At 32.2% G+C, this 20,239-nt stretch overlaps 2 protein-coding genes across 2 annotated transcripts; one reads left to right on the top strand and one right to left on the bottom strand.

Annotated features, from left to right (window-relative positions):
- The first annotated feature begins 3,128 nt into the window (after window positions 1-3,128).
- LOC129944707 (protein TsetseEP-like) lies at window positions 3,129-7,818 on the top strand. Its single transcript, XM_056054340.1, has 4 exons — window positions 3,129-3,311; window positions 3,382-3,462; window positions 6,917-7,093; window positions 7,512-7,818. Exons 1-4 carry the CDS (start codon window positions 3,249-3,251, stop codon window positions 7,815-7,817), a joined length of 627 nt encoding a protein of 208 aa, XP_055910315.1. The 5' UTR covers window positions 3,129-3,248; the 3' UTR covers window position 7,818.
- Window positions 7,819-7,837: 19 nt separating this feature from the next.
- LOC129944708 (uncharacterized) lies at window positions 7,838-18,657 on the bottom strand. Its single transcript, XM_056054341.1, has 2 exons — window positions 18,317-18,657; window positions 7,838-11,476 (listed from the first exon to the last, which is right to left on the bottom strand). Exons 1-2 carry the CDS (start codon window positions 18,645-18,647, stop codon window positions 11,265-11,267), a joined length of 543 nt encoding a protein of 180 aa, XP_055910316.1. The 5' UTR covers window positions 18,648-18,657; the 3' UTR covers window positions 7,838-11,264.
- Between the last annotated feature and the right edge of the window lie 1,582 nt (window positions 18,658-20,239).

Genomic DNA, 20,239 nt, shown 5'->3' with positions numbered 1-20,239 from the left:
ATTCAAGTCTCTAGTGTTTTTGGTAGGTAAGATATTTAGGGTAAAAAAACCACCCACGCAATTTTCTTCAGAGCCCTTTCTGCATCTTTCTGCCTTATTATCTGCACAACAAAATTTATTTGAAGTCGATATCTCTTCACAGACATCTTTCCAAAAATCTTTTATTTCGACTGTAGGGACCTTGAAACGTCGAGGAATGTCAAAATTTTCAATTTGACAAATCGGACCCATTACAATAACTTCTTATGGGAAGTTAAAAAAGCATTAAAAGTGCTTATAGTGTCTTCTTTCTTTCGTCTGGAAGTACCCTCATAACAAATTGCAGCAAATGGTATTTCCTTGCGTAATTTTTTTTATTTTCATTTGTTAATTCGATTTTTTTTCTGTGATTAATATTTAAAGCTAAATTAATAAGCATTCTTTACCGGTTCATGTTTCATCACTTATTGTAAATACAATATATGTAGACAACAGACTATGTAAATGCCTAATAAAGCCCTCTGCTAAAAACAAAACTAAACATTCGAGTTAAACAGGACCAAGCACGAAATGAGGTTACAACCTTTACGAATCAAACATTTCATTCAATTGAATGCCAATAATGCACTCTCCGACAAAATCAAATTCTAAATTCGTAAAAAAAAACTCGGCAAGATTGAGCACGTTACGAGGTTACAACCTTTTGCATCAAAAACTGCAGAAAGAAAAAAAGTCCTAACTACAAAAATTCTTGCATCAAAATTTATAAAAATTCCTAACTGGGCTTTTTTAAAACGAACATGAATATGCTTTCTCTATGCAGTGTACGTATTATAATAGGCCCTATGTGGTATTTTGGGCTTTTTATAAATTAGGGCTTCTATAGAAATTGTGTTTTTCTGGCTTATTTGAAGATATAAGGTTAAGAAATGAATGAAGAAAAATCGCCCTAACTCCATATATGAGTACCTACATGGGACAGAAAAATAACTTTCCAATTAAAAGTTTGATTTTTATTGTAGCTGAATTTATGCACATTTCTTTTTTGTATGAAACAAAATTGCAAAATTTACAGAGAAACGGTATTTTATACCTTACTACTGACAAATTTATAAAAAAAAATATACATTATATTTTTACAGGTATAAATTGTTTGAAGGAAAAGCTACATGAAAAAAAAACTTCATTTGATCAAAATACAAAATATATGTATACAGTTACTCTTAAAATTGAGCGTACACCAGCAAAAATATCACATCTGTATCATATCAGTGGGTGCGGCATTGATTCAACAATAATTTAGTAAAAGACGGGGGTACATATATTTTCCCAAAATTCCGTGATCTTCGATTTCAATTGACTTTTTTTTGGTTCGGTTGCAATTCTGCAACCCTTGCTTTATTTTTTACCACAAATGCTCGGTGGGATTGAGGTCCGGTGACTGAGTTGGGGTCTTGTGCTGTTTTCTGGCATTATACATCAAATAGGTATTCCTTCACAACAAACGATGTGTGTTTGGATGTTATCTTGTTGGAAGTGAAAGGTTTCTGATAAAATCCGTTTTTTTTTTACAGTCTGACTCATATTTCTTTTAAGAACGTCCACAAATTGCAACATGTTTATGATTGTGTCAATAATTTTAAAGTTTCCAGTCCCATTTGCAGCCAAGTTCTCGTCCGAGAACAAAACATCGTTCAAGAAATGTTGGGGTTTGTTGAGGTGCTTTTTGGCGAACTAAAGACGTTTTCGCTTATTAAAAGGTTTTTTTCTGCGAACGAATACGAATTATTTCTGCGACGAACATTGGATTTAAATTCAACTTAAAAAATAAGTAAATATAGCAATACGTTTTTTGAATACTTGATTTAAGAAGCCAAAAATACAAAGTGTTTTTTAAATATTAGCTTTTGTTTATTGTGTAAGTAATTTTTTTGCATGTATTCGTAAGAAAAAATAATTTTAAAAAATTCAAAAATATTACATCTTAAATGGGAAAAGTAACAAATACCAATTTTTGGAGCAACTGTATGTATACTCGTATATAGATTTTTCCTGAGGGGAGAGAAAATGAATAACCATTTAAACCTAATAAATAAATAAATAAATAAAGAAAATTAAAAAATAAGTTAAATAACAAATAAATAAATTAACAAATAAATGCATTACAAATTAATTAAATTAAAAAGATTAAGAACTAAAAAAATTAATAAATTAAAAAATGTATCAAAGTACTAAAAAATAAGTATTGAGAACAATTAGAACATTTATAAACCTCAAGTAGTTATAGGTTTATAATAAAGTTATTAGTCAGAGAGGCTGCACGATACTTTATAACGGTCATATAATCCTGCGATTCGAATTGCAAACTTTTAATAAAAATAAAGGATTAAGGATTTTTGAAGTTAAGCTTATTAATACAAAAAATATTGTACGAAATCGAGATGGGCACAATCCCGAAAAACCCAAAATCCCGAAAATCAAAACTGTAAATTTATGTGTGCCTATGGAATGTAAAAACAGCCGAAATTTGTGTTTCGACAGAATTAGATCAATAACAAATTGATTTATTTTACCTTTTTTTAGAGATATCGAATTTCAAAAAAAAAACAATGGCATTTTTTAGACGGACGGACGGAATCAGGGACCAACTTTTTTCGAATTCTCTACCAAAGAAATGTCATGTTTGATTAAAATCTCGAGTTCGAAATTGTTTACTAAAGCAAAATTTGTTTGAAATCCGGAAAAATTACTTAAAATTAAATTTGTGCACATTTTTATTTATTATTATTTTTCCAGATTTAATTTTAGATATTTTGGAATTAAGAGGTATTAGATTTCCGAGGTTTTGGATTTTTCGGAAATTTTGGGTAGGTATTAAAAAATTAAAAGAAAAAAATTTATTTCCATAAGTAATTAAACACTTTTTAATTGCGGGTCTCAAAAACATAACTTATAATAAGACGTACAAGTAAATAATTGTAATGGCTTTTTTTTCTCTCACTCCCATTCTGCAAAATCTTGCTCACGCACCTGGAATTTATTATACCACAAGTGACTGACGGGAAGACTGGAAAATTAAAAATCTATGTCAATTCTATTAGTAAAGTACTAGCTAGGTAAATGCGAAAAATAAAAAAAATAAAAAAACAATTCTTTTTGTGTAAAAAATGATAGCGGGGCTTTGAATATCAACGAACTTTTTCTTTAGTTTATTTGTCAAAGTCTATAACAAAATAGCCTAATTCATAAATTTCTAATAAATAAATATCATGTGTGTTTTTATTCACTTGACTATGTTCTTTCTTTTTATCACAATTTTCGGAAGCACATTGGTAAAATTTTAAATTGTTACTGAATTTTCGAGAAAGTTTCTAAAGTGAAATATATTATGTTTTTTTGTAGGCTGTGCCATTGCTGAGAAGCCAAGATTCTGCTATTGCATCATCTTCAAGAGTAGCTTTGATTCAGAGAGTGCGCAGACAGGTTTGTACATAACAATTTTTAATTACTTGATTCTCATCCAATTTTTACATAAATTAAGGATTAAACCAGAAAAAGTAGTCTAAGAGGTTTCTTATTAGCAAATTTGTTTTTATAAAAAGTTCTAGGTTATGTTTCGTAGCGTGGAAAATGTGTTGTATTATGCATTCATAGAACCCCAAAAAAAGAATTGCCAGATGGTTTTAAAATGAAACTATAATATTCTACTTGTTTATAAAAAAAAACTTTCATTACATGTTCATACTGAGTTCAATTTTATTAAATACTAATTTAAGCTAACGAAAAAAGCTCAGTAGATAACACTGGTCGATAAGGTTTTATTTCTAGAATTAATTTTGCACGTTTTCAATTGGTCTTGATAGACTTCACATAAATACGGCTTCAAAATTACTCTATCACGTAAAGTTTTTGATATGTGTCTTACTTTTTAAAATTGTCATAAAATACATATACCTACATTATACAAGGCCTTTGGAGGCTGTCTAAATGAACGAAGTAACATTTTATCGATTAAATTCGTGGTAGTTTACCAAATCTATAATCCCGTTCTCCGATATTCAGTTGAAATGTTTGAAGTATTTCATAAAATATTCAAAAAAAACTATTTCTTGTAGATTTTTTTTATGAAAAAAACGGACTGTTGGATTTTTATACAAAAACAAAACTACTGAATATCGAAAACAATATTTTCTGTACAATAAAAAGAATTTGAAGACAATATTTTCAATTTTTAAAAGCTTTTTGAGTCGTAAGAAAATTTTTAGGAAGTTTAGTAGGTATTGATTTTTGTTAGGTTTTTATTTTTTGTAAAAAAAAACTTTCAAATCGATTTTTCTCAAAATTTAACTGAATGGAATTTTGACAACAATATATTTTAAGAAATAAAAGTAGTTTAAGGCCAATATTTAAAAGTTTTCAAAAGATATTTTACCAACTTTTATTCATTTTTTTGTTAAGGTTTTTATTTTTTTTTGTAAAAAAAACTGTCAGTTCGATTTTTCTATATTTCTTATAAGTTAAAATTAGTTGTTAGCCATAATCTCAAATTCTTGAAAAAAAAATTGAGTCGAAAATCAATTTTTACTAATTTCTGTTAAATTTTCTTTTAAGTTTTTATTTTTTGTAAGAAAACTGTCCATTCGATTTTTCTCAAAATTTTTGCGAATATTGAAAACGTTATTTTTCTTTACACAAAATTGTTTTAGTGATATAATCATTTTGTATTCGTAAATTTTTTTCTCCAGTTTTTTTGATTTTTTTCAAAAAATATACTTGTTTGGTATCACGTTACAATATATTATTTAATTCAAGTCTCAAGGGTTTTTGGTTCATGAGATATTTAGGGTTAACAAAAATGTTTTCTTAAACTGCTATGGTAAAAAAAAAACACCCAATCAATTTTCTTGAGAGTCCTTTCTGCATCTTTCTGCTTTATTAACTGTATAAGAAAATTTATTTGAAGTCGATATCTGTTTTGGTTATTGAGCTAGGGAAAGGCTATCGAAAAAACGTCGCGAACGTACGTAACACGCACGCACAGACATCTTTCTAAAAATATTTTATCATCACTCTAGGGACCTTGAAACGTCGATAAATGTCAACATTTTCAATTTGACACATCGGACCCATTACAATAACTTTCTATGGGAAGTTGATAAAAATATATATGTATTTGTAAAAATGTTAAGAATTGATAATTTCAAAGATGTACATCAATAATTACTCGATGATTACTATTGTAAATGAATTTAAATAAAAAGTCACAAAAATCGTTTAAGTTAGATTTCAGGAATTAACGCTTCTATACATTCCTTGTTAGATTTAAGGCATAACTTAATTACACTGGTAGACAAAGTTATGTTTTTTCAAACAAAATCATACTTATTTAGAGGATTAAGTTGTTTTGAATTCATATCACGCTTTGAAGTTTTTCTATTCCGTCATGTTTTTAAAATGTATCTTTTTAAAAATGCTGAAGCCAACCAAAAACAGTAAGTTAATGATGATTTTACAAAGTGTACATTTTTTTCTTCTGGACTCAGTTTAAATTGTCTTCGTGTCTTACTTAGATTCTAGGTTCTCACTAATTATGAGTCTTAAGATTTGACTTTATAAGAAGTTTTGGGCAAATCTCGAATTCAATAATTTTATATTGTATATAGTTTTGAAAAATACTTTTTGAGTAAATTTTTAGTGCTGATCTCGAATCCAAATTTTAATTTTAACTATCTGCTAAGGTTTTAAAAGTATCAGTTTTTAACATTGTTTTATTAACTTCCCATAGGAAGTTATTGTATCCGATTTATAAAATTGAAAATTTTGACATTTCTCTACGTTTCAAGGTCCTTAGAGTTGAAAAGATTTTTATGTCCGTACGTCCGCGACATTTTTTTCGTTGTCCATAGCTTAAGAACCAGAAGAGATATCGACTTCAAATAAGTTTTGTTATACAGATAATAAGATAATAAGGCAGAAAGATGATAAAACCCTAAACAAAAAAATCAATAAAAGTTGGTAGAAGTTGGTAAAAATTGATTTTTGACTCAAATATCTTTCCTAAACTTTTAGATATTGGCTTTAAACTACTTATATCTTTTAGAAATATTTTTGTCAACATTCAGTAAAATTTTGAGAAAAATCGAATTTACAAAAAAAAACAAAAACCTAACAAAAAAAAACAAAACTAAAACTAAAAAACTAAAACAAGACTCAAATTGCTTTGCTTGCTGAGATATTGGCTTTAAGCTACTTATATCTTTTAGAAATATTTTTGTCAACATTCAGTAAAATTTTGAGAAAAATCGAATTTACAAAAAAAAAAAACAAAAACCTAACAAAAAAAACAAAACTAAAACTAAAAAACTAAAACAAGAGTCAAATTGCTTTTCAAAAATTAAAAATATTGTTTTCAAACTTTTGTATTTCACAGAAAATATTGTTTTCAATATTCAGTAGTTTTTTTTTAAATCCACCGTTCCGTTTTATCATAAAAATTAAAATCTACAAAAAATAGTAAGAAAATTTGGTAAAAATGATGTTCGGTTCTTGATATCTATTAATTAATTACATTCTTGCAATTTGTAAACATTTAAGAAATGCTACTAAAATTTGTAAAAATTTGTTTCGATTAAAAATCTATTTAACAAAACTAGATTTTCAAACTAACTTTATATGAAAAATATTTTTAGTAATTTTAAAATTTTTAAGAATAATTCAACTGACAACTTTTTGAACCCAACACGAAAACCTACAAACTTTTAAGCAAGACAAATCGACAGACGGGATGGGAAGTTATCAGTGTGGGTCGCATCCCTGCCTCTTTCCGTTTATTTTAGCTTCAGTTCCATTTTGGGGACATATGATTTTTTGAGCTTAATTTAGCATTTTATCTCAAGTAACAGTTTTTTATAACACTAAGATAACATTTATTTTTTAGGGTCCTGTAGTTCAGCCAAGTTGGTCTCTCAATTCAGATTTTGGTCTATTTGAGGACTATAATGTAAGGGTTACAGATGAGAAGCTTGAAGAGACTGAAGCTATAAGAGACTACATACAGGGAACTGTCGATAATGGAACTTATGTTGTTGAGCTAGACGAAGGTGATTTTGAAGAAGTAAGTATACTATTCAATATAACCTCCGTTTTATTAAAATGCAGTTTTCTTCAATAAATTAATTCATTATGAAATGATGAAACAAAACTAAGCAAAAATCAAGTGACAGTTATCAAAAAGATCACACATGTAAAAAAACCCTTTATTAGAAGTTTTTTTTTAATTTTTGTTATATCTGGGAGATAAAAATAAAAAAAATTGTTTTAATTGTAAATTTAACAAACAACCAACACATGACATTAAAAGCATTCACACTAGTATATTTAATTCTTTTTCTGGAGCTAACATTTTTAAATATTGAAAGGAAAATGTTATTGTTCCAAAACTAATATGTCAGCATAAACATTTTCCCAGAAATTCACAAGTGATTTTAATAGAGTTGATTCGCATTGACTGCATTTTTAATCTGTGTTGATAGGAAGGACGCTCTACTGATGTCGAAGAAGGCGAAGAAATTCCTGCGGAAGACATATCACAACCGGAGCCTGAGCTCGAGCCTGAGGTCGCACCTCCATCCCCTCCGGCACCTAGGACCGAGCCACTACAACCACCACCTCCACCATCTGAGCCCACACCAAAAACAAAACAAACCAATGAACCAAAACCGGCAGCCAATAAACCGTCCAATTTCTTCAGCCGCTTTAAATTTACCCCAAGAAGAAATTCCCAAATATCGGATAGACCATTCTTCATTTGGCTTAGAAAAAGTTTTTCAAGTAAATGATGAGAAAATAGAAACAATAATTAAAGCCAATTTTAAGCATGGCTTTTTGTGTATATATATTTAAATATTTTCTTTTATTGGTACAATATTTTGGTATAAACGTTAGTTAATAGGTAATTTTATATAATATTTGTTTCAGTACATGATTTTAATTTGTTTAAATAAAATTAATTTAGCTCGAATACTTTCGTCTATGCGAACGCACTTGTTTGCATTTGCTTAGGTATAATTATTATTTAATAATTTATTGAGTGTGTGTAAAAAATTAGTTATTCAATTAAAATTATTTTGTTTTGTTTTGTTTTGTTTTATAATTAATAACAACCTACATATATCCCAAATTGCATATTTATTTGTTTACCTACTTAAATGCAAATACATATATATTTTTGTAGATTTATGTTTTTAATGTATTATATATAATAAATAAATCTTAAAATTAACTTCCTATAGAGCGCTTCAATATGACAACAATTGTTCTGTTTTTTTTTTTTCTAAGCCTTATCATCAACAACTTATATTAAGGCTGCCGTAAGAATAGCGGTAGGATCTGATATTTTAATTCAAAATGTTCAATAAAAAGAAATCTTAAACAAAGTGTGAACTGAAAACAGCTCGTAAAAGCTTAAAGATACAAAATTGAAAGTGCAACTAAACGTACATATTTGATTTTAAATTTAAGTTCTTCTGGTTCAGCATTTTATGTTCTGCTTTAATGTAAGACAGTTTTTGGCGGTTTGGGATTTTAAAAGTATTTAAGAATTGTCGTATCAGAGTGTTTTCAAAATAAAAATGTATTTAAATAAAGATGATGGGGATTAATACGATGTGTAAAAATTCGTCTTATTTGGTTCGTGTAGTTTTTGCAATTATTCTTAAAATTGCATAAGAGTTCCCAACTTTCGTAATTTTCGGAAACATTCAAAAAATGAGTAACAAAATTCAGCAAAAATTGTTTTTGATATCATTCTACATTTTTCAACACAACTTTCAATAAACATACAGTATTTGAAATTTTTTTAATTTTTGTTTATTCTCCTCTGAAACTAATCGAATTTAACTAAACAATTTTATTTATTAAGCCAATAAAATTCAATCTATGGGTTTTTAAATATTGTTTTTAATTACTTTCTGATGTGTTGGAATCAATTATTGTTATTATTGTTTTTTTTTTCAACTTTAGAAAGGATCTTCAAACGTAAATGAAAGCTTCCTTCAGCAATTACTCCATTAATTTTGGGCCTTCATGTTTTTCGATTTGTATAAAATTTATAAAATTACTTCCTATTCTGAGATCTTTGTTTTGAAAAAAGTCAATTAATATACTAATTAGGTATTATTTTTGAAACATAATTGACATGTACCTATATATTTTGGGTTTCCTTTTAAATTTTATTTAAATTACAATTACATAATTATTTCAATAAAACTAACTACATAAATATCTAACTACAATATTCGAATAAGGAAGAAGAAAAGGTTTAAGCTTCAAGAAAGGAGGCTAATTGAATGATACTGTTTCTCATACGAAGTTTTAGCTTTATAATAAAATAAAAAGGTTCATTAAAAACGTATCGCTGTGTCTTATTGAGCTTTACCACTTTCGAAACGGAAAAATAAATTGCTCTGTATCTGTATTAATCCAGTTTTAATATTTGAACATAGTTCCTCTAAGAGGCCAATTCTGATCGCCTCTCCAGGAATTATACGATCAGGAAACTTTACTTTCGAAATATCGATTTTTTCGTACATCTTGGGTAAGTTCATTAATGTAAAAAATGCAGCAGTAATGCAAGATTTGCGTTCATAAATGTATAAACCCTGCATTACTGCAGTCGGTAACTCTGTTCAAAAAAGCAGTCTGACAGCTAAAATGCGATCAAACCTGCAGTCATTTTATTTCTGTTGTCGCTCTGCAGGAAAATGTCAGAACAAGATGAGTAGGTAAAATAATTGAATATTTATTAAATTTTTGGCAAAAAATAAAATGATTTGTTATTAATAAATTGAAATATAATATTTTCACTTTGTTCCATTCAAAACATTTAAAATAAGTGCTAATAAAACATTTTTTTTTTGATATTTTGAAAGAACTTTGTTAAGACACTAACAACCTAAAACCCGCGTAACTCATAGAAAAAAATTAATTAATTCTGTCAAACTTTTTTTATAGCCTTTTTGCAACTATAGTTGCATTTTTGAACTCAACCCTAATGTGGAACGTAATAGCGTAGTTCTAAATTGTCAAATTTCAAAAGTGAAACCTGTCCTACAAGCAGGTTAATTAAACTAAAACCTTTTTTAAGATAACCCTAAATAATACAATACATTACCATACATACTTTTTATCAATCGGGCTTAATCATATCACATATTGTGTTCACTGAGAAGATTACAAAATTCTCATAAAAGCATCCAACGAACAAAGATGTCTATTTTATATATTTAGTCTATGTAAACTTTTTTGATGAAATATCCTCCAGTTAATTAAGATAAATAAGACTGTTATATAAACATTTTGGTACCAAAATAATTTGTCCGTTAATTTTGTATATAATGTATTATTAACCAAAGACATAAGAACTATAATAGTACAATTTTGATATTAACAAATAATAATCTACCACCATAATTCGGTCCTAATTATGTACATTATGTAAGATTTACGGGCAAATCGAAAAAACGTCAGTCTCAGTTTTTTTATGAGAATGGAATTGTGATCAGATTTTTGAAATTTAAATGAAAAACATGAAATGAGATCATTTTTTCCAAAAACAAAATGTTCACAACAAATAATGTACATAACTATTTTCTACCCAAATATGGAGTTTTGATAATTATTAATATCTTACTTATCAGATCATTTTTATTTTTTTTCTTTCCGCTTGTAGTTCTTCTGTAAATAGGGATTAAATAAATTTCCATGAACATTTTTTTCGACTTAAATGAAAATCCAAGATAAATTTCGTAACAAAGTTAAACCTTAAATCGAAAACACTCTGAATATAATTTACCTTTTTTTTAATTTAAAAATAAAAATAATATTTGTTCCACTCGTTTCTTTTTATCATTTTAGCTTATTTTTCTAAAAACCTTATCGAGCCAAGCTTTGTTAACGTGCTTAAAATTATTGCAATACCAAATAAAATTTAAAGCACAGTGCTTATTTTGTTTTATTTTGTAATAATAATATTTTGCTTAGAAATACAATTTTTTAGTTATAATTTTTACGAAACATATACATACATTTTTAAAATGTTTAATTATATTAATATAAATTGTTAAATAAAATTAATTTTAATAGAATATTAGTAGTATATAACTTTTAATGTGTTTTAAATATGTTTCTTTGTTGTTTAACTGGTTTTGTTTTTGTTTTTAACATTTTGACGTATAGTTTGTTTTTAATTAACATGTGTGTAGCCACTTATGAACAATTATTTAATTTTATCTAGCTTCGTTGATATCTTCACCTTCAGACGAACTTCGAATTGTGTTGTATTGGGAATTGCGACTTCGTAACATACGCAAGAAGCTGCCAACGGCAAATATAGTTCGGCGATGACGATGAAATATTCCTTGGTATAAGGCCTCACGGAGAGTTTTACGGTCTTCTACATCCACTGAAGATGTTAGAGATGTCTGTTGTGACAAGCGTACTATGATTAAAATAAAACATAAAAACAAATATTAGGAATCACATTAATTAGATGTTGTAAAAAAAAGTTATAGTTAAAGCACAAGGAATTCCTAAAAGTAAAATTTTTTCGTTACAGAGAAGGTAAATCAGTAGACTGATAGGTGGTGGTAAATAACCCAAAAAAGGTGGTAGAAAGGTGGAGAAAAAACGAAACAGACTCAGTCCATTAAAATTAGTATTAAAATTACAAATTTATCTTGCTCACAACCGATAAAATAATTATTTTATATTAGAATTACTTACTTACTTACTTAAGGTGGCGCTACAGTCCGGGGCGACCTGGCCCTCAACCAACATGCGGCTCCAGCCAGCTCGGTCCCGAGCTAGCTGTCTCCAGTTTCGCACGACAAGTTGGTTGAGGTCCTCTCCGACCTGGGTGCGCCACCTGAGTCGCGGTCTTCCACTACTACCCCGTCCCTCGGGATTGGATTCGAAGACCTTCCGGGCTGGAGCGTTGATGTCCATTAGCTCTACATGACTTAGCCATCTAAGCTGTTTTACTTTAATACTGCTAACTAGGTCAGTGTCGCTGTACAGCCCGTACAGTTCGTCGTTATATCTTCTCCTCCGTTCTCCATCTATTCAGACGGGACCAAAAATCACTCGAAGAATTTTTCTCTCGAAGCATCCTAAGACGCTCTCATCTTTCTTTGACAGGGACCAGGGCTCAGCGTCATAAATGAGAACCAGGATGATGAGTGTCTTATATATGGTGATTTTAGATGCTTAGCAGCGATTTGCAAGATTTCGTTTGATTTCAGCGTTGACTGTGTTAATAGCAGTGTCTTGGTAGACAAAGTCCTTAACTAGCTCAAAGTATAGCTGTCCATGGTGACGTTTTGTCCAAGACGTCGTTGTTCAGTGTCCTTTTTTGGTGACGGCATATACTTGGTCTTGCCTTTATTGAGCACTAAACCTATCTTCTTCGCTTCCGTCGCAATGCTCAAAAACGCTGCACTGACATCACGCTTTAATCTTCCAATTATGTCAATATTATCTGAGTATCCGACTAATTGGATGGACCTTTGGAATATTGTGCCTATAGTGTTGACGGTTGAGTTTTGCACAGTTCTTTCCAGAACGACGTTGAAGAAGTCGCATGACAGTACATCGCCTTGTCTAAAACCTTTTTAGACATCAAATGCATGGGTATTCTGTCGTACGTGGCTTTACAATCGATAAACTGATCTGCGTAAAACTTGGTCGATAGTGGACTTCCCTGGTCTGAAGCCACACTGCTAAGGACCTATCAGGTTGTTGGCGAACTGCTTCAGACGTTCACATAATACGGCAGAGAGGATCTTATATGAAATGTTAAGGAGACTGATGTCTCTGTAGTTGACGCAGTTTAGAGGGTCTCCTTTCTTATGTATCGGGCACACTATGCTGAGATTCCACTCATCGGGCATGCTTTCTTCCCACCATATTTTGCAGATGAGTTGGTGCATGCTCCCAATCAAGAGTACCAAGTTATCGCCTGTTGCTTTAATGCCGTCAGCTATAGCAGCTTTGTTTGACTTTAGTTTCGATATAGCTTTCTTCACTTTGTCGAGGTCGGATAGGCGGAATTGTTGATCTGCGTTGCCAAGGTTGAGTGGTTCTATCTCCCTTACAGCGGAATTCGGTTTGTCATCGCCGTTATATAATTTGGAGAAGTGATCTTTCCATATTCTCAACATAGACTGCGATGTTCTCCTAATCGTATTTACAGGCGGATCGTGGCTGGTATCCTTGGGAGTTTTTTTAACTTTTGTAAAATTTACAAACCTCATCTCTGTTGTGACATCCCTCTATCTCCTCGATCGTGCGATTGTCGTCCTCTATTTTTTTCCATCTAAAAAGCCGGTGTTCCTCTCTCCTCGTTTACTCGTAGGGCTCACGAGCAGCTCTGGTCAGGGGTTTCGTTGTGATTGCCGTGTGAAACCTAACACTCCAGAGGCGGCATCTCTGATGGCTGCAAGGCAACATTGCCTCTGGTTTTCAATGCTTAATGTAGGCAGCATAGGACTCCTTAAGAGGCTACTAGAGACTCGATCGGAAAAGGACATGGCAGTCTCTTGCGATTGTAGCAGTCTAACGTCGAATCTTCTCACAATACATCCTTGTTTTGGTTTGGATCGGGATATCCGTAGCCGTACCTTGGCTACAACGAGGTACTGGTCCGAGTCAATAATGGTCCCTCGGAAACTTCGGATATCCTGTATACTGGAGAAGTGTCTTGCGTCGATCGCAATTTGGTCAATATGGTTGACGGTTGATTGATCAGGAAATTTCCATGCCCCATTGCGGATATTGAGATGTGTGAACTGCGTACTAGCTACCAGAACGTCTCGCCCCGCAGTAAAATCGATCAGCCTGAACCCGTTGTCGGAGGTGGTGTCGTGTATCTCCCGATTGTGCCACCAAAGATGTCTTCTCTCGCTAGCTTGGCGTTAAAATCTTCTAAGATAATTTTAATGTCATAGCCAAGGCACTGCTAATAAGTCTTGTCCAAGAGCTCGAAGAACATGTCTTTGGTGTCTTCATCTTTTTTCTCTGTTGGGGCATGCGCACATATTAGGCTTATGTTGGCGAATTTAGCCTTGATGTGGATTGTAGTGATGCGGTCGCTCACACTGTTGAAACTCAAGACTTTTTGCCTGAGTCTAGTTCCAACAACAAATCCACACCCAAATAGACACTGTCTTTGTTCTCGGTAGCAGTCGCCGTAGTATACATCGCAGTCTTTTAGTTTGCGTTTGCCCGGTCCATCCCATCGAACTTCTTGGATGGCGGTAATATCTGCATTGCAGCAGTTTAGGGCTTCCGCTAATTATTGGGCTGCACGTGGTCTATTAAGGGACCTAACATTCCACGTACAGATCAGAAGTTCGTTGCTTTATTTCGTTTGCGTGGGTTGTCAACAGTGAATCCGTCCGTATCCGAGGCTTGTTGGTGCTTGGCAACTAAGATATTTTTGTATGTGGCCAGGAAGTCACCCCGACAGCACAACCCCCAACCTGGAGGGCCAGATCCTTAGTATAACTCCAAGGACGGGGAACCTCATAAGCCGCTCCTTACAGGCCTGGGCAACGAATATGTTGACTAGAACTGTAGACGCCACCGCTGGCGCTGATTCCATCTCGAGAATTCGTCCGCTGACGTCTGGATAAAGAGAGGTGCCTTAGTGGAAACACCTCTCTCGTTTTATATAAGAACCATCTTTAAATTGGTATTTCAAAGCATATTTAACCAACACCTCTGGGGGATCAAAATGTTCCCGTTGCCCAAAATTTCTCTTGCAGCTAAAATGTTGAGTATAGTTGTGTTCAATTTGTTCCTTTTTATCAGCTTCTGTGCTACTATGTGGTAAACAGCAAAGTTGTAACATGTCCAATGACAGGTTTTCATCCATACCGTCTTTCAATTTTTTAAGAAAAATCCGCTTATGTACAATGTCATCATTTTTGAAACTTTCTATTATTTTAAACTCGCCTATGAGTTTTTCCCACTCAACATTGAGCAGTTTAATGCTTGCAGCGTCTATTTGAAAATATCTAGTAAGTCCTATGACTTAGGCATTGTTCCAGCAACTACTTTTTTGGGATCGAAATATTTTAATACATTAACTTTGTCATTACAAAAAGTAAATCGCTGTTAAATTTGTACACATAACTCAACATAATAGCTGCACTTAAGTTTTCTTAATGTCATGTTTTTATTTTCATCAATTTCATTTTCTAGTTACATATATGCTTCAAAATTTAACCCAAAATACATTTGAGAGTATGGCTAATAGTTTTCAGGATTTTTTACATCTGTAATTATGTCAATATTCTGTTCAAGTCGTTATTTATTTTTAAATTCAAGGCAATACAATTCAAGAAAATATTTTGTTTGTATTTTCTAGAAAATTGAAAATACTAGTAACCTTAGGATAAGGCTCTTCAAATGAACTTAAAATGAAAAAAAATCAAATAAGAGATTCCACAGCTAAAGAAAGCCACCGAGTTTGGTAAACTTTTAAAATCAAATCATCAACATCAAGTGCCTTCTGAAAGTTTATGAAATCTTTTTTTTGAGCTATGACAGAAGTACAAATAAATACCCTCAACGATTGTTCAATACGTCAATACAGCAATACAATGATATATGTATTAGAGAAATTAGTCTTATTACCAGCGAATGGTAAAAGGTGGTAGATTTTGAGTTGGAGGTGGTAGAATTTCAAAAACATAAAAAAGTGGTAGAAATAGTACTTAAGTGGTAGAAGTCCCATCACTAACTTAAATGTAAGAATATGAAGGAACTGGCTTAGTAAGAATACGAACAAATTCCCTTGTGTATCACATTCAAAAGAAAATGCTTTTAGTTTGCATCCGAAGTAAAATATAACGCTTCCGAACATCACCTACTCAAGATAAACTGATATAAGTGGAATATTCGGAAGGTAGGGAGAGTTTGAAAGGAGGTGTCATTGCACATTGGTTTCGAATTCCTGAATATTGCAATGACTGGGAAAAACGGAGTGTGGTAAAGCATTCTACATTCGCGTAGTACGGCTAAAGAATGAATATCTACTATACAGTACGATTGAAGTTGGGCTCGAGAGTATAATGATGAGCATTCCTAAAAGCGCGAGTATTACATGCAACTAGTTATTTCTGTAGATTACAAAATGTTTGAATAAGAGCAAAAAAGGGCGAGACAAGAAACTTTACGACGATGTTCAATCGAAGTAAATTAACTAATAATGAAATTATCACAAATCAATTTAAATGATCTACGTTCAATTCTGTTCAAGAGGCTTGCACAAGCCAAGAGATGGCAGTTATACTAAGCTTTAGACGCATATAAGTCTTGTAGATAACGGCCATTTCTTGCATGACCTTAGAAAACCAAAACATCTTGCGGCATTTTTAGAGACATCGCATATGTGATCGTTCAACAAGAGGGTGATGGTGATACACATACCGAGAATATCAGTCTCCTCGATGAAAATGCCATCCATGGATAATGGCAAGGGGGTATATCTTGCTTCAGCTTCGGATTCGCCTGACGTTTATGAGTTCAGCCAGAGGAATTAAATGCATTCTATCACATTGAAGCTTCGACCTAACGCTTTATTTGACAATCATAAAAAAAGAACGTAATGTGACTCCAAACGGAAGCTCTAGTTCAAATTTGTTGAACATTTGCTTTGTCTGCTTAAGTAAATACAAATTGGGTGGCGCAACAGTCCGTAGTGAACCAGGGCCTAGTGAATACAAGTCTCAACCATTCCTGTGTGCGAGTGATTACAGGGATGGAGGGGACCTACATTTTATATGTCCAATCCCAACGGATAATTTGAGAAAGCACTTTTTCATGACAAGAATTACTCTTGGAGAGTTTGTCAATTCCTCGCAAGAAGCAGTACCCGTGAAAAAGCTTTAGGTGGCACAAGCAGGGATCGAATCCAAGACCTTTTGCATGACAGCCCAATGCACTAACTATTAAGCCACGGGTACTACGTCTAACAGCTGTAAAAAAGTCAAGAAACAAAATACATTTGCTGTAGGAGGGATTCCCATTGGTTGTGTAAGCTACTTCCGCGATAAATTTAATTAGTTCGATTTCAAAACTAATACTTTTTTATCTTGAAAATGCTCATGACAAAAGTACCATTTTAGAAATGTCATATTGGAAGTGTCATTCAAAGCAACCTTGAAGCAGACCCAACGCAACACAGACGAAGCTGGAGCGTGTTTGTGTTTCAGCCATAAATTCCGCGCGGGTTTTTATTCACTATTGTACAATGCTGTTTATTTCGAATTTAATTGATCTTATCATATTTTGTCGTTGCAGTTCCACATCCTAAGAATCGTGATGTGAGTCTGAAAACGAATTTGAAAAGTTAAGAGTACTAAGAGTACAGACAGGAGGTCATTCATAAAAATGAGAGAGTGTGTTGGAGGTAAAACAAAGTCCTGGAGATCACCAGCATTTATTATTTGGTTTTCAGGCATTTGATTCATGAAAACCAAAAGCACGCCTTTTAGATAACAGAACCTGATGACAAACCAATCAAATGCTTTTGAAACGTAAAGTGCAATTAACTTACTTTCTCGAAAAAGATGTAAAGATTTGTGCGGTGTAGATGAGCTTTACAAATGCCGTTTTACATCTACTCGGAATGAGACCTGAGTTGAAGGAACGATGGAGAAGCTTAAGCAGTGGTTTTGCCAACGTTGAATAAAACCTCTCCAGAACAATAGCGTGGATACCATCCGGACCAGCGGATTTATATGGGTTGAGAACTCTAAGGGCTCTTGCCACAATACGATTGCGAAAAACGATTGATCCCATAAAATCAATAACGCGGTAGAGCACAAAACTTCAAAACTACACCGCAAGTTTAAAATGCATTTAAAAAATGCAGCATTACACAACACATGACATTTTTCATAACATTTCATTTAGAATTTCGATTAAGTACAAATCGTGATCGTAACATTAATTTAACTTTAATGATTATTAAAATAAAAGTAATTGATGAATTCAAAAAAATGATGCCTAATACATCAGTTATTCAAATCAATGTTAATTTTTCACTGCTTGTGTGGTATAAATTTTGTGTAGTAGGCTGGGATCATATTTTTTCAAAACTTATGATAGCCAATGGCCAATAATTACTTAAAATATTAAATAATTTATTATTTTTGGAAACAAAGATGATGATAATAAAATGTAGAAGTTGGAGAAACACTCACGTTTGAATGTACACATAATAAAAGATTAAAGCGATGCACTTTATAATAATTTAGATTAAAACACTTACCACCTGCTACTGGCGACTTTGGCGACATAATATCCAACTCATCGCCGTCTTTGGTTGATACCAAATCCAATTTCATAACTTTTCGCGTGATGTCTTGAGCTGTGGGTGTCTTCTTGGAAATTTTCAAGTCTATAGACCGTTGACTGACAGCACTTCTGACTGTTTCCTGTCCTATTTTTGCAAGATTCCCTCCTATCGCAGCATTACTGGCTTCCTGGCTTAGAACTGCGACTTGATTATGGGCCATTTCAATAGGTTGTTCTGCTGTCGTACTTTGTTCATGCGGTGGCGAAGCAGAGCTATTTTGATGGTGGTGTTCTACAGTAACCATGTTTTAGCAATCGCTTTAGGATTAATGATGCAGTTGTTATTGTTTTTGTTATAATTTTATATTTTTGTTTTTGTTTCAACAATAAGTTTGTATAGTTGTGAATTATATATTTTTGTAGTTTATTATTTGTAAATAGTTTATAATTACGGTGGTCTGGCTTCACTGCTATAATAGTCGTTAAAAAACGGTATGTCAATTTCTAAACTATCTTGTTTTAGAAAAGTCCTTTCGTTTGATTCACTACCAAATAGTGATGATTTGACGTCATCATCTGCTGATGATATTGTTATTTTTGGCAACGAACCAGAATCGCTTATTTCTAATCTGTTTAGGTTCTCTATTAAGTCGTGAAAATGGTGTTGTTTAACAGTACTATTCGTACTACTCGAATTATTATTATTAACGATTCCACTGGACACTACTGCTTCGGCTAGGTTTAAAAAGTCACTCATAATACAACAGTTAGCGCTTGTAAGGTCTTCACGTTTCTGACCAGAACTACGATTGGAGTTCAAACTCTCAAGCGATGAAGAACGAGTTATATTGACACAAATTCTTAAGTCTCGCTGATTGGTGTTGCTATTAAGATTTTGTTTGAAAAAAGGATTTCTAATCAATCGGTTAACTGCTGATGCAAATCTTCCAACACAAATTTTATTCGGCAATTCTTCAAGAGAACAACTCGACGACGACGAGACACTAGAGACCGCTGATGATGGCTGACTGCTTGTACTTGGTTTTGAATTTTCAGTATTGTTTCGTTTGTTTTTTGTATGCTTTATCGCATTACGGTGGACAATCGATTGCAAGTATTCTATATGGGAGAGAAACCCTTCATCGTAGCATTCCGAAGCCAAACGATAGAAACAGTTGTCGCTGTCATCACTGAAGTCTTTTTCTTTGATACATTTCTTTGCAGACACACCTTCCCTAATGACCTTATTAGTATCAATACCATTTACGTAGTGATTATGTTTGAAAGGGGTACAATTTCTGTCGGTAGAAGTAATGTGTTTCAAGTTTAGTTTTCCAGTTTTGCTTAGGTACCTTCTGTTGAGGCTAGAATTTAGGTTATTAGAACATTGATTAGACGGTCTTTGAGTTAAACTTGGCACTTTTTTGTGTTTGTATAGACGCTCTTGACGTTTTGTTAAGTATCTCAGTTCGCTTAACGAATCTATTGTCGCAATCTTTCTGAGAGTATCGCCATAGCAATTTTCAAATAATTTATGGTAAACGCTGGTATTGGATCTGAAAAGAAAAATATTACTATTTTTAGTTAATTCATCTAAAAATAGTTGTAATCTGATTAAAAGAGAAGAGAATTAGTCTGTCCAGTTGAACGTAAAATGTAAGAATAATGAATGTTAGAAAACTTATTGACGAAGGGCAGACACATAATATTGTGTGTTTTTTAACTACTAATGCAGGCATGTAAGTACTTTATTTTTAGAAACCTTAAAAATAGAACTGCAAGGTGTATATTTTACAATCAATATACTGTAGTAGAATTGAATTATGTTATCTTTATAATGGTTACAGTGATTGTCCAGTAGATATATTAAATGGTGTGGATTTTTTTTTTTTTTTTT

Source organism: Eupeodes corollae, chromosome 2 (genome assembly GCF_945859685.1).
Source record: "Eupeodes corollae chromosome 2, idEupCoro1.1, whole genome shotgun sequence".
NCBI lineage: Eukaryota > Metazoa > Arthropoda > Insecta > Diptera > Syrphidae > Eupeodes > Eupeodes corollae.
Note: the sequence above shows the minus strand (reverse complement) of the source record. Positions and strands in the feature narration are given on the sequence as shown.